The sequence below is a fragment of the Rhinichthys klamathensis genome, unplaced genomic scaffold, assembly GCF_029890125.1.
Source record: "Rhinichthys klamathensis goyatoka isolate OS25496 unplaced genomic scaffold, OSU_Roscu_1.1 h1tg000092l_1, whole genome shotgun sequence".
Lineage (NCBI taxonomy): Eukaryota > Metazoa > Chordata > Actinopteri > Cypriniformes > Leuciscidae > Rhinichthys > Rhinichthys klamathensis.
Window position 1 is genome coordinate 2,675,610 of NW_026606631.1, and position 15,262 is coordinate 2,690,871.

Sequence of the window (15,262 nt, forward strand, 5' to 3'; positions counted from 1 at the left end):
CATTGCCATTAAATGTATTCCCATTTGACCCACTTTTAAGTATTACACTAGTATTTCATTAGCATAATGCTAACAGTAGGCCTATTACACTAAAAGTTCACTTTCCTATGCTCATTTGTTGGTAGTTTATTTTCGTTCAAAGAAACAAAACAGCTGTAAATATTCAGTATCGGGTTTATCTCATGTCCAGCGAGTGACCTACAAAGTGCGCACTAACCCTAACACGCTCTCTCTTTAAAACCTCAGTGTCCCTTTAATCTGCGGATCAGCGCGCTGACGTCAGCGAACCCCCAGGGCCACGCGCTCCCATTGGCTGGAGGTGACGTCAACGGCATTTTTTTCCCTCCTGAACCATGACCTCATCCTTAGTTCATTTATAGTGCCTAAGTGCACCTTCTGTTTTCCCGGCTGGCTAATGTCTACTATCGCTTATCTCTCTTTTCGTTACGGCGTCACCCGCTGGCCCAGTTGCGCTGTAGAAGAATGAACAGGTTTTAATGGTTTTGTTATTCGCATGTGTGTGACAGACAGCAGTACAGACTCATGGTTAGTATACACTAGTGACGTCTGCTGGCGAATGGCTTCCCATCGGAGCGCAGTGCCCTACATGGAGAGCAGCTGAAACACTCGGGACCAGGGCAAACGGAGGTGAGTGCAGGCTATGAAAGGGGCGTATTGATATTTGAGACCTCACATTTAGGCATATGGCTTTATTTTGTTGATAGTCGAAGAGAGACTGTGGTTTTTGGGGGGATGGACGTACTGGCGTGTATCGACCACTAGTGTCTCGTCTGAATGAGGGCAACAATGTGCCTCAATGACATGTTAAACCAGACAGTGTGGTCATCACAATGTATCATCAATCGGCCATCGTTTATTGTTGAATAGGTATTGTATGGTCATCGTCATCTCATGACAGATTATATTGCATGTTTGTCTTCTGATTTGAGTGAGGCTTGTCATGCATGTCTGGGAGCCTTGTGTCCTCTGGATGTACATCATCAGGTTTATTGTACATTTCATTTACTTGAAGGATGTCTATTATGTCCATAATACTGTACCTATATATATATATATATGTCAATAACATTAAACAATAATAACAAAACAACACATTCTATAAATATAAACATGATATTATTTATTGTGATCCTTAATTTATTAACAATATCAATAATGATATATGCTGTTGTTATTAGTAGCCTAATATAACAATATAATATGCATTTAATTATAATTATTTTGATCACCTGAAAGTCCTATTAACATGCAATTTTATATGTATAATTGATTTTTTTATTTAATTGAATTTGATTTACTTTGTAATATATAACGTCTATTATAACCTATATACAATATAATATTTAGTTTGAATAATTATTATTAACAGTAACAATAATAATATGTCGTCATTATTGTTATTGGTAATAATTTAACAACATAATATAAAAAAGTAATAGACATAAAAATATGTAGTTTTCTATATTATAGTTTTTTATATTATATATCAATACAGCCATTAAATGATTAATCATAGATATTGACATTATAATATATAAAATATGGTGTTATTTATTTTGATAATTAGTAATATGCTTTTATTATGTTATTATAATGTATACGTTCTCTAGTCTATAAATTAGCTTTATTGTTACATAAATATAGCACAAATGTTCTAATAATGCTCAGATAGATAGATAGATAGATAGATAGATAGATAGATAGATAGATAGATAGATAGATAGATAGATAGATAGATAGATAGATAGATAGATAGATAGATAGTGTATTAATCTCAGGCTGCAGGGTTTAGATCTTGCTCTGTGTTTTATTATTACAGTGATTATGATTTTTGAGTGAGCGCACATGGTTATAATTTGTCTCAGAAGGAAAACTTTGAGAACGTTGTCTTTCTTTATGGTAAATAAGGACATAATTGATGCATTGATTTGAAATGCTGTGATATATTTGTGTGATTTGAAATGTTATGAAACTAAAAAGCTCTTGCTCCATAATGTAAACGGCAGATTGGCCCATGTTACCAAATCCAGTTCATCACAACAGATGATATCACTGCAACAATGATTAACAAACACATGCAGGCTCAGACAGAACAATGGTCTATATCAGCGTGCGTATGGCACAGAGTCCAAATAAGTGATGTCATCCATATAGTTAATGAATAACCCGGATTAAGATATTTTGCTTTCTTTTATCTTCCATTCGGTGATGTTTGTTGGCTGTTGTTCAGGTGCAGTCTGTCATTATAAAGCAATCGCTGTCACTTTAAATAGAGATGCGCTTCTCTTTGTTTTGCTGTCATGGGCCATTTCAGCTAAAAAGAAAAAACTAGATTTGTTTTTTTTTTTTTGTCGTTTCCTGACATGCTACTCGGAAGTAGCATCAAATCCCTGGAAATCAATAGAACAGATGTTTGGTGTGTTTCTTGCTTTGGGATGTGAGGCGACAGCCTCCGCAACCTCTCCGCATGCCCAGACAACTTTTTTCCTTTTCCGTTTTTATATTCCGTTGCCATGGCAACTGTGTAGTCTCACTCTGTCTCCACATCAGCACTTTGCACCACTGTTGTTTATGCCGGTGTTTTTGATGAAGTAAAGAAATACAGTCTGGAATAATTCAGATTTTTTTTCTGTGTGTCTTTGAAATAAGTCTCTTCTGCTCAGTAAGGCTGTTTTTATTTGATCAAAAAAATACAGTAAATCAGGGAAATATTATTACAGTGCAAAATAACTGTTAGGTATTTGAATCTATTTTAAAACATAATTTATTCCTGTGATGCAAAGCTGAACTTTCAGCATCATTACTCACATGTCACATGATCAATCAGAAATCACTCTAATATGCTGATTTGCTGCTCAAGAAACATTTATTATTGTTGTTATTTTTATTATCAGTCTTGAAAACAGTTTTAGTTTAATATTTTTGTGGAAGATTTAGCAAGAATGCATTAAATTTATATTATTCATTAAAAAAATCCTGAAAAAAAGTATCACAGTTTCCACAACGATACTAAGCAGAATAAGAACCATTATTAATAATTGAGTACCAAAAATGATTTATAATAATTAAGCACCATATCCTCATTTTAGAATCATTTCTGAAGGGTCATGTGAAACTGAAAACTGTGGTAATGATGCTAAAAAAAGGAATACATTCTAATTGTTAGTTAATATTAGTTAATGCATTAACTAATGGAACATTATTGTAAAGTGTTACCTATTACTGTTTTACTGTATTTTTGATCAAATAAATGTGAGGATAAAATAAAATGTAAAAAAATTGTCCGGTAGAGGAAAATATGCAATGCAACTAAAATAAAAAAGCATGTCACACCTTGTCGTCTTTGAAAATGCAAGACAGGTGTACTGTAAAAAAATCTTTTCTTGATTTGTTATTATCGCAACTTTTTTTTCTTTCAACTTTGATAATTAATGCAGATAACATAATATTTTGACTTTCTGTTTATTAAACCAATCTCCTTCATTGTATTAACTCAAATATGTTATTTCAATGAACTCAAAATTAAGGCGACCAGGTAACTTGGGCTACTTTTTTAAGTTAAACCAACAATCATTTTTGTACAGTGAACAAGGTCGGTGGCCTCGAGAGAATACACACACCTTCTCATTTCGACATACACAGTGTCAAACTGCAGTGCACAGCCTCAACCCTGCCACTGGAGTTGTCAAGCCGAAGGAACGCCATTAGACACATGCAGCGTCAGCCTTGTTATTCTCTGACGTGCCTCCACTTCTTCCTCTCATCCTGCGGGCCGCGGGGGGGCTGTTGTCATGCTATCGACCGTCCGATTGCAGGAGAGGTTACAGTGAGGGTTTCTTTCCTCCAAGGTGTGGCTGTACATCCTTCCTGTGGAGCGATTAAAGAGACAGAAGGGTGGTAAGGAGGTTTTCGGTCTCTGGTGGATTATTGCCTGTCTGGAATCCTGCATGTGTTTGTGTTCTGGTGAGAATATGCAGGTTATGGTGACTGGGATGGTGATCAAAACAAAGGCGTCCATGTTGGGATGCTGGTTGCGTGAGGCTGGTCCTCTGGCAGCGTCGCTCTCGCACCGCACTGGGTTTGTATATGTGGACGTGATGTGAAACGAGCCGTTTCATTATGAAACTGATGGATTATTATTTGACTTACAACTGTTTAGAGAGAAACACTGATAGTGCGAAGTGAAATGGAGATTGTGTGTGTGCGTTTGTTTATGTTCTTAAACATTCTGCTGGAATAATTGTTTTTCTTCTTTTGTTTCCTATATAGCAAAAAGTCCTTTATTTATATATATATGTGTGTGTGTGTGTGTGTGCCTCAATCTCTCCCTCGTGATTTCTGCAAGGCGCTGCAGATATCTGAGCGTTGCAGCATCACCCTCCCTCAATGCAGCAGCAGAGAGAATGAGAAATAGACAGAAAGATAAAGTGTGAAAGTTTGAAGCAGCTTATATTCAAGGTTATTATTGTTAACAAAAACTATTACAAAGATTTTGATTTTGATTTTTGAACAAAAATTAAACAAACTGTAAATGTGCACTAAAATACAAATAAAAACTCAATACATTTTCATCATTCTTAGTTTTTTTCCATAGTTTTTTTTAAAGTAAAATAACAACTAAAACATTTGCAAGTGAACGAAAACTAAATAAACTATAAATGTGCGCTAAAATACAATTGAAATCTGGGTTAAAATGATTTTTTTTCATTCGTTTTTTCTTAATAGTGTTTTTTGTTTATTTTTTTAAGTAAAATAAAAACAAAATGTTTGCAAGCGGACAAAAACGAAAACTATAAATGCGTGATAAAATACAATGAAAACTTAATAAAACTGGATAAAAATAGTCATGCTTGTTTCTTTATATATTTTTTTGTTTAGTTTTAAGTAAAATAAAAACAAAATGTTTGCAAGCGGACAAAAACGAAAACTATAAATGCGTGATAAAATACAATGAAAACTTAATAAAACTGGATAAAAATAGTCATGCTTGTTTCTTTATATATATATTTTTTGTTTAGTTTTAAGTAAAATAAAAACCAAAACATTTGCACACAGAAACTCTTTTGGAGTTTAAAAAGTCTTCATAGATGTTTGGTAATTTTTTGAGTTTTCGTATTTTCAATCAATGTCGGAAGGACTGCTTTAATTCATCTCTTAAAGGTAGCGTATAGGCAATGTTTTTCATAAACACTTTTTGTTATACTGGTTGAAACTCTCTTCAAATCCTGATAGCATATATAGATAGATACATATATCTTATTTTGGAAGTCTGAGGACCAAAACATTTTTGTCCAATCATTGCATTCGGTCCAAATTCAATGATAGGATGTCCTACCTGCCTGTCAACCTATTGCAAACCTTCACACACCTGCTCACGCAGACATAACACGTCATCAGCGCGGTTCATGAGACAAATGCAGAGTTAGACAGATGTCAGTCACAGAGCACCGCAAACAAACACTTTTACAGTTCCTCCTGAACCAAGACAACAAGCTTTTACTATGTTCACGCCATATGTCATAATTACCGATAATTACGAGATGGCAACCTGTGACGTTCTACTCTGAACTGTTAAGGGCCCCTATCATGGATTTTTGAAATGACCTTTCATGTAGTGTGTAACATAGCTCTAAGTGAATGAAAACATCCTGCAAAGTTTTAAATCTGAAAGTGCACCGTATATAAAGTTATTGTCTTTCAAAAGTAAGAGTCGACTCTGAGTCAATGAAATGGTACGATACCGCAATACCACAGCAGTGTAATCCTAAACGTTTGCTGTGTTCCCTTTATTTTACTGACGACTGCTCCTCAAATCTCGGAGTTCAATTTAGGATTCGCAAACCGCTTGCTCTTGAAAGATGGTGTTCAAACTACTTAGTTTTGAGTTTTATATTGTGTAGCTCTCCTGCTAACTGGCTAACTTACGTTATTACTGTCTTACTAAAATACTTCTGCTATTAATCAGCTGTGGGTCATTATTACCTAAAACTGTCTATTAATGCAGATTGTCTGTTGTTCTCACTACTTTGAGGAAATATTAAGCATGGAGTAAGATTTGTTTTACCAACGTTTATGTTACATCAGTCATTCACGCTAGAGCTCGGCTAATGTATGCACTGTTATTGATACAGTTTCCACACGTGCACCACAATAAATTAGAAAAATACTCTGTAAATAAATAAGTACAAGTAAAATAATCGGCTTGTTGATGGACATGCACTTGTTAATGCTGATGGTGAGGAATTAAAGTTGTTACATCTCATAATGTACCTCAAACTGAGTAGCGTATCACTGAGAAACGTCCTGCTCCAGTCGTCCTTGTGATGGAGGTTCGGTTGAATAACTAGTTCTTCTAGTGTTTCATCATCGGACTCGCGCTCGGATTGATATGGTAAAATCGACGTCAATGTTCGTTAGTGTGTTTACGGTGTAGGAAGCTTCAGGACAGCACTTAGAAGAGAGGGGATCTTATGCTTTCAAAGCTAGCTTGCTATTGCTAGTCTTTCTGAAATTGCCTATCCTAGCTTTAAGCCTGACTTTAGACTATTGGTGTATTCTTTCAAAAGAACCAACCATTCAGACAAGATGCAACTGTCTGATCATCATGTAAAACAACAGACCAGATTGTTATTAATAAAGAAATAATTCACCCAAAATGTCATCAGTTACTCACCCCAATGTTATTCCAAACCTATATTACTTTATTGATTCTGTGGAACACAAAAGAAGATATTCTGAGAAATGTTTCAGTGTTTTTTTTTCCCTTACAATGGAAGTCAATGGGCACCAATGCTGTTTGGTTCCAATGTTCTTCAAAATATCTTCTTTTGTATTCTGCAGAATATATAACTTATGATAAATGATAATAACCTTTAACCTTTAAGGGTTGTTCGAGCCATTATAGGAAAATGGAACAAAAATACAATTTTTTTTTAAAATACAATGGAACAAAAACTAAACATAAAATAAACGTATTAAATAAAAAGCTAGTTAAATTTCCAAACCTTTAATAACCTTGCTTCCAGTCAGTTAGAGGAGAGCTTATCCTGATCATCTGCTTAACCTTAACCTTAACCACAGCCTTGGTTGTCTTCGTTCTGTGTGCTATCTCTAACGTGTGCACAAGGCTCTGCTGCGTTCAGTGAGAAGGGCTTTTTCTAGGAAACTGATGATATGTAAGTCTTCGGTCTGCCAAAGGCACCAATTCTAAAGCAGCAGAATTTGCCATAGAGTGACATGTTTGTCCGGTTGGAGGAGAAAGGTTACCTCTTTCCACTTTCACTTTTGGTGTGGTTAACCTTCCATTAGTAAGCCAGTGGAGGAGGGTGACAGCCAACACCATGTTTTTTTTATGATGGGTGTTGCGTAGAGTAGACGTTTGGAGGAATACGACTCGCATGAGATATTTAGTTTGAGAATTTAGGACTTTGATGATCTACTATGATATTTGTATGTGTTTTTCTTTTTTAACAATGTTAATTATAGGTTCCAATTACAGTAACTGTTACTTCTGTAAAATCATAAAGCCAAACCTGCATGACTGTGAAACATAAAGGAAGATATTTTGAAACAACATTATGTACATAAACAGCTGAAACATCTTTTTGTGTTCTTCAGATGAAAGTCATACAGAATAGCTTGGTTTCCATCCAAAGTTGCGAATTTAACTTATGTGCAAAATTGCAATATCGCATAATTTTTTTTTGAATAAAGCGGCGTTTCCATTCCATGTGTTGAGGAGAACAGAATCGCTCACTTCCTGGAAAATTAGCACAAAATATATGTTATAAAAATGGAAGTTGATTCAATGGGGGAAGCCTCTGTGGCTCTTTTTATGCAAATCATAAATAATTTGGGCCGTGGAAATCAATAAATGACCAAATTCTTATTTCACAATATGATACATTTTATGTTACGATAACGATATATATCACAATATAGTTATTTTGTGTTATTTGATCTTATTCGTGTTATTAAAAATAAGAAAAAAATGAAGCAAATTTCAAACAAATACAATAACTAAAAAATATGAATGAAACAAATAATTTGTTTTGCAGGTACAATAGGTTTATGTAACATGCAGTTAAAATGAGTACAGAAATGTATTCTCATTCTTTAACGATAGACATTGTATACCGTGGTAACGATATATCATCACACCGGCGCCCAGCGCTAGCTGTCATGTTATCTTGCGTTCAGAGCCGGATGCCTGGTGATTGGGAACGCAAACGTGTTAGGCTATACCGTTCTGAGAGGTCAGTTACCCAACCATTTTGATGACAGACTTTGGCTCAGGCATTTCAGAACGACCAAACTAACATCTGAGATGCGATTGGTCCGCTGGTTAGTCCAGTTATCCAATCACATCATGTTGAGGCAAAGTCACATGAGGTTTTTTTGTGTTGCTTTGCGACGGATTTATGTGGTTAATGTGTTTCCATTGTACTTCTTATCGGATAAAAAATATCTACCTCAATTTATTGCATAAATTTTTTATGCATATTTTAGGAATTGATGTACATCTTGGCATTTACGCAGCATTTTTAGGCGAAAAAATAGGTTGATGGAAACATAGCTAATGACATGAGGGTGAATAAATGATGACAGGATATTTGGGTCGACTTTCCTTTTAGAATGAAACGGTTACATAATAGTAACTACGGTAATCATGGTAAAGTGTTGGACTGCATGGGTCGCGACCACAACCATTTTTCTCAGCTGAACTAGGCTGTGTGTTTTGCTGCAATGTAGTTATGGCTTTCTATTCATAAGATTACATGAACCCACTGCAGTGTTGCTGCTGCAAACGAATACTTCCCTCATCCTCGACTGGCGCTCGGTTTAGTCTTTTGCTCTGCATAATGTAAAGGAGTGAGAGATTGGATTGAGAGGTTTGGAGATTGAAGCATTCAGAAGGTCATTGCATACTCAAGCGGTTCCTGCTCTTTCAGGCCTGATCAACACATCACCCCACTCATACACAGTCATAAACAATTCCTCTCCCTCCCTCACAGATGCCTTCCTCCAACACAGATGCACGTACATTGAACATATAAAACTGTTTTCAGTCTGCCAAGTGGAATATTTAGGCTAAATGTGCCTCTGCAATAACAGGATTACTGAAAAGACTATATATGATCCTTGCAGCCGTGGCTATAAATGGCATGTTTTCCAGTCTTGTTACATAATCTGTTTTGGTTCAGTTTCCTAACGTCACATCCTCTCTGGCTGTAATATAAACACGGTCCGTATGTAATGTATCGCATATTTCCGATAAAGATCTGCTGAGCTAGAATCAGTATTGCCATTCATAAAATACTTTAAAACATAATTGTATGAGCCTACAGCTTCATTATGGACGCATTAGTTTGATGGTAATCATAGATTTACACAAAATACAGTTAAACTATGGTAACTTTATCATAATATAGTTATGTTGCTCACAATTTGATAAAACATGTTTTAAATATTAAATATCAATGTAGTAATGACTGTTTTTGTATAATACAGTGAATTAAATATCTTAAAATGAAGGATATTTATCAGATTATTTTTATTTGGAACATTATAGTCTCAAACTAAAAGGTAAGAATTACAAATGAATGATTAAACGAATCTACAAGGGTATAATAAACAGTATTTTAAAACATTACCTAAATATACATTTCTTACAATTTAACAGTAGCATCACCTTTCTATCAAATACTAAACTGAAGGATTGTAAATAGTTGTTATTGTCATTTTAAGAATTTAACTAGGCCTATATAATGTGTCATTTTTTATTATTACATTTTTTTCCGAAGAATACAGCCTTTCATGCTAGAATGGCATTAGAAATGTAAATAAACAGTAGTGACTATGGCATTTTGGCTATGGTAAAGGTATTGTAAATGAACTATACTGTATAATTATCATAGAAGATGTGTTACGATACCTTTTAAGTAACTCTCCAGTAACTTTAGCATTTGGGATCTAAATGAGCATTTAAGAATTGATGTTATGATCACTGGCGATAAATGAGAGGGGGCACTTGATGAATTTATTGAAGATTTTAGTGTGACAGCAGATGTTGTTTGGGCTGCAGCTGGCTTTCATGCTCCCAGAGCTTAGTTTGCCCTAACGCAGGTGGTTCCTGTTTCATTAGTGTCGTTAAGGCCAGAAACTTACGCAAATGCAGACGTGAATGCTTGGCCAATGAATTGCAAGTGCACTGTATCATTGTGCAGACCTAACATGTGTTTTTGCACTGTGGCGGTAGCAAACCTCAATACCCGAGGAAGCGATACATTTAGCTTTAAACGTTTTTGCCATTAATCTAGAATTCTTCTTATTCAGACTGCTAGCTATTAACATGTGATTTAATTGAATTAATTAGCTAAGCAAGCTTCTGACTGTAGAATCTAGTCTAGTTAAGTCTAGTTAATCTAGAAGTTTACGTTAGTTTACTCTTATGCATTTTATAGCGCCGCTAATAAAATGCATTTATGACAATGCTGACAATGCATACAGTCTGACAGATTTAAAGGGATAGTTCACCCTAAAATAAAAATGTCATCATCATTTACTCGCCCTCATGTCCTTCCAAACCCGTAAGACTTCCTTTCATCTTCGGAACACAAATGAAGATATTTTTATTGAAATCTGAGAGCTTTCTGTCACTCCATTGACAGCTACTCAACTAGAACTTTGACGCTTCTAAAAGTTCATAAAGAGATCGTAAAACTAATCCATATGAATTAAGCGGTTTAGTCAAAATTTTCTGAAGAGGCTCGTTCGCTTTATATGATGAACAGATTTAATTTAGGCTTTTATTCACATATAAACTTTCATCAACTCACACATCAGTTGTGATAAATGGAAGCTCAAGCATGTTCGCTTAATGGGCAAGAACCAATGAGGTTCATTCTCGTGTTACGCAGCACGTTTGAGCTTTAGCAAGAACCAATGAGGTTCATTCTCGTGTTACGCAGCACGTTTGAGCTTTAGCAAGAACCAATGAGGTTCATTCTCGTGTTACGCAGCACGTTTGAGCTTTAGCAAGAACCAATGAGGTTCATTCTCGTGTTACGCAGCACGTTTGAGCTTCAGCGAGAACCAATGAGGTTCATTCTCGTGTTACGCAGCACGTTTGAGCTTTAGCAAGAACCAATGAGGTTCATTCTCGTGTTACGCAGCACGTTTGAGCTTTAGCAAGAACCAATGAGGTTCATTCTCGTGTTACGCCGCACGTTTGAGCTTCTGTAAGAACCAATGAGGTTCATTCTCGTGTTACGCAGCACGTTTGAGCTTTTGTAAGAACCAATGAGGTTCATTCTCGTGTTACGCAGCACGTTTGAGCTTCAGCGAGAACCAATGAGGTTCATTCTCGTGTTACGCAGCACGTTTGAGCTTTAGCAAGAACCAATGAGGTTCATTCTCGTGTTACGCAGCACGTTTGAGCTTTAGCAAGAACCAATGAGGTTCATTCTCGTGTTACGCCGCACGTTTGAGCTTCTGTAAGAACCAATGAGGTTCATTCTCGTGTTACGCAGCACGTTTGAGCTTTAGCAAGAACCAATGAGGTTCATTCTCGTGTTACGCCGCACGTTTGAGCTTTAGCAAGAACCAATGAGGTTCATTCTCGTGTTACGCAGCACGTTTGAGCTTTAGCAAGAACCAATGAGGTTCATTCTCGTGTTACGCCGCACGTTTGAGCTTTAGCAAGAACCAATGAGGTTCATTCTCGTGTTACGCAGCACGTTTGAGCTTTAGCAAGAACCAATGAGGTTCATTCTCGTGTTACGCAGCACGTTTGAGCTTCAGCGAGAACCAATGAGGTTCATTCTCGTGTTACGCAGCACGTTTGAGCTTTAGCAAGAACCAATGAGGTTCATTCTCGTGTTACGCAGCACGTTTGAGCTTTAGCAAGAACCAATGAGGTTCATTCTCGTGTTACGCAGCGCGTTTGAGCTTCTGCTTCTCTGATGTCAGTTAATGGTTGCATGACATGCAAGTAAATATTTATTTTGTGTGTGTGTGTGTGTCTCAGTCCACATTCACGAATGCTTGTGAAACTCAGCATTAACTAATGTCAACTTATGGGACATTATTGTAAAGGCTTAACAGGACTCTTATACCATTTACAAGAAATGTTTCAATTGAATGACTTTAAAAGTTACATGTGGTTTAACCGTCAAGTAAAATGTAAAAACAAATTTTCTGTACATCATTATCAATCATTTTTTTCACATGTTTGCTCTGACAGGTAATGTTTGCTCATATCCTGACAAGAAGAACAAGCAGGAACAAACTTGTTTTTGTCCTGTGTAGTTTTTCCTTACAAGGAACAACAATCCTATGTGACCAAAAAAAAAAACGAAACGAGTTTCACCTTGCCCAGTTATGATTGAAATAAAACAATAAAAAAACTGATGCTTTTGTTTTTCCTCAGACACCATGCGCACCTTGATGTCTCTTTGTGACCCGTGTCAGTGATTTTATTATCACTGATCCACCGCCTCTGCCTTGGTTGTCGTCGTGAGCAACCTTCATCCAGAGAGGGCTTCTGGGTACCTCCATGGCGGGGGAAAAGGGTCGTCGCAGCGTCATGGATATCAAGCGCCTGGCGGGGCTGCTCCAGCGTGGAGCCGGGCGATTGCTGGTCATCGACAGTCGGACTTTCTCGGAGTACAACGCCTCGCATGTGTACGGTGCCGTCAACGTCTGCTGTTCCAAACTGGTCAAGAGGAGGCTTCAGCAGGACAAGGTGTCAGTTACCGAGCTCCTCCAACCCAACGGAAAGGTCAAGGTATCAAGCGTGTGTTTGGGAGAATGTGTGGGTAGTTTACGTAATCAAGGAATTGGGGAACTATCGGTGACATCCAAAGGCGGTTGATGTCTGTACGCGGACAGCTGCGAGCCTTTGAAGGGTTCAGTTTACAATGCTGTTCGTTTTGTGTGGACTTCACAACCATGTTGCTTCACAATATTATAATGAACTAATGTTTACTTGTGAACACCCATTAAAGAGTCCCTGCTTTTGGCGCCAACTTGCAACATCTGCAGGCAAATTCATATGCACATATAGTATTTGACACTTCCTTATGTAAAATGATTTTGTAATTAGGTGTAGTAGTCAACAGTCAGTATGAAGTCGAAGAAAATGTTTGAGAACACAAATCAGGGGTCTTGATGTTTTCTGGCGAGCAGCTACCCTTGATCTTCCCAGATTGCTCATTTCTAAATTTGGAGGACCACTGTAGGTTTATTGGTTATCAGAGGCTCTGAAATTGGAGACTTGAGTTTTCCATTGCTTCTACATCGAATATGACATCATTTTTCCCGCCCGACTGGCATGCCAAGTCTTTATATTTTTAGGCACTCTGTGAAACTGACAGAACTCTTAGGGGGAAGTCCAACCGACAGATGTCACGTAAAACTTCATGCCATTACTGATGAGGTCAATGGCGAAAACTGATCCGCCTTTATTGCGCACCTCGCTTTCCGGAAAAATTATGCCGCATAGGGAATGCAGTGCAATTTTATGTCACACCAATGATGAACACTGAAAGCAAAGTCATGGTCTCAAAGCCACCATGACACAACACCCTTTTTTTTGAGGGCATAGATACAGCTTGCCTTTTTGATTGTTGGTTCATGAAATCTATTTTGTCGGTTCCTCATATTCAGGTTCACCTGTCATGCATGCAACTCGTGCTTTTCCGGTTTGGCTTGCAATTAGAAGGTTTGCATGCTCTTTGTAACCCATTTCAACAGTTTTTTTAGATGCACGTTTTTGTCCCATCTATTCATTTACACAATTCACACTTACAATGACTTGAATACATGAATAAATGTTTTTCATTTCGGAATTTAAATTCATTTTGATATTTTTTGGGTGAAATTGAAGACACTAAATTGTCTGTAGGTGTAAATGAGAGTGTGAACGTCTGGCCATCCGTCCAATGTGTCCCCTGCCTGTAGCTGAAGATGCTGGGATGGATGGATTGATGGATGGATAGATTTATTTTTTGGGTGGCAAAAACTGAGAAATGTCAGGGCGATGCAACTGTCCTGATATAATAATGAAGAAAAAATTAAATAATTCAATTGTTGAAAAGAAAACTATATTAAGTAGGCTGGCATAGTCCTCTATTAATATTTCTTTAAAAAGCAACAACAACAATATTTGAACAAAGAATCATGCAGAAAACATAAAACAGGTAATTAGATGCCTTGAAAATATATTTAAATTTTTTTTTGAAAATAATGATTAAGATTTCAAGATGTGTGTAAATATTTTGTTATATTTTATATTTTTAGAGTCATGGTTTTTCATAACCAGACGAAACCAACATGAATACAAAAGGTCTGTTTCTACGAATTTGGCAAATTGCATTTTAAACTATATTTAATTTATATCGATTATTTAGATTATGTCATGGTATGATTTAACTATTCGTCATCTCTTGATATTTTGGGTACTTCTTCAAAATATGTTTCATATGTTTTAGTATGGTACTGGCACTGAGCATGTCAGCTCTGGGCCTTTGTGTGCTATTTGTTTCCAAAAAAACAAAAAAAAATAGGCACTTTGATTCAGATTTTCTGGCCAAAACCAGTTCCATCTGAACTTAACAGAGTGGCACTGTTTTCTTGGGTCACTCTTTCGCTGCATTCCCTATTTCTTTCCACTGCCGAGCCTAGAGGCTGTGTGGCTTTTATTATCTCCCTCAGTAAAGAGGATAACACTTGTGATTAATGCAAGTCCTGGATAAAGCTGGAGCTATCTGGGTGTAAGTGGGGGGAGGTGGGATGGGGGACGAATTCAGGAAACTCTTTGTTATTGGATGAGCATGACATCATAATCTTTAGTGTGGCCACTGACAGAGCGCTAGCTGAGCACGTGCAAATCGTCTACGCGACTAGCACTGGATCCAGACAAAACCCTACCCCCTACATCCCCCCCACTGCTTTGGACAGCTGCCATTGCCAGAAGTTGTGGCATCAATGTGTGAGCTGAAAGTAACGACATCACCGCAACCAAAGGCCACCAGTGTGGTCCATTGTAAGCGCGAATAAAGGAAGGAAGTGAAAGAGGGTATAAATGGATGGGTAGCACACATCCACACTGAGATAATGCCCGAGGTCCCCCATGGCTCTGTGTTCGGACCATTTCAGATTACATCAGCGGAAGGCACCATATGCGCCAATTGCCTGGCCTGCATTGTAAATGGGTCAGTGTTAAGTACAGAAGATAGAG

The 15,262-nt window shown here is 37.1% G+C and overlaps 1 protein-coding gene across 2 annotated transcripts in view; it reads left to right on the top strand.

Moving 5' to 3' along the window:
• Positions 1 to 377: 377 nt before the first annotated feature.
• Positions 378 to 15,262, top strand: part of dusp8a (dual specificity phosphatase 8a) — a 48,093-nt gene continuing 33,208 nt past the window's right edge. Inside the window, exons 1-2 of one of the 2 annotated variants that reach the window (XM_056252123.1) lie at positions 378 to 648; positions 12,452 to 12,808. In XM_056252123.1, coding sequence (XP_056108098.1) covers positions 12,578 to 12,808 — 231 coding nt within the window. In that variant the 5' untranslated portion in view covers positions 378 to 648; positions 12,452 to 12,577. Of the gene's footprint in view, positions 649 to 3,715; positions 3,919 to 12,451; positions 12,809 to 15,262 lie in introns of those variants that run through there. The other variant, XM_056252124.1, reaches the window with a different exon arrangement.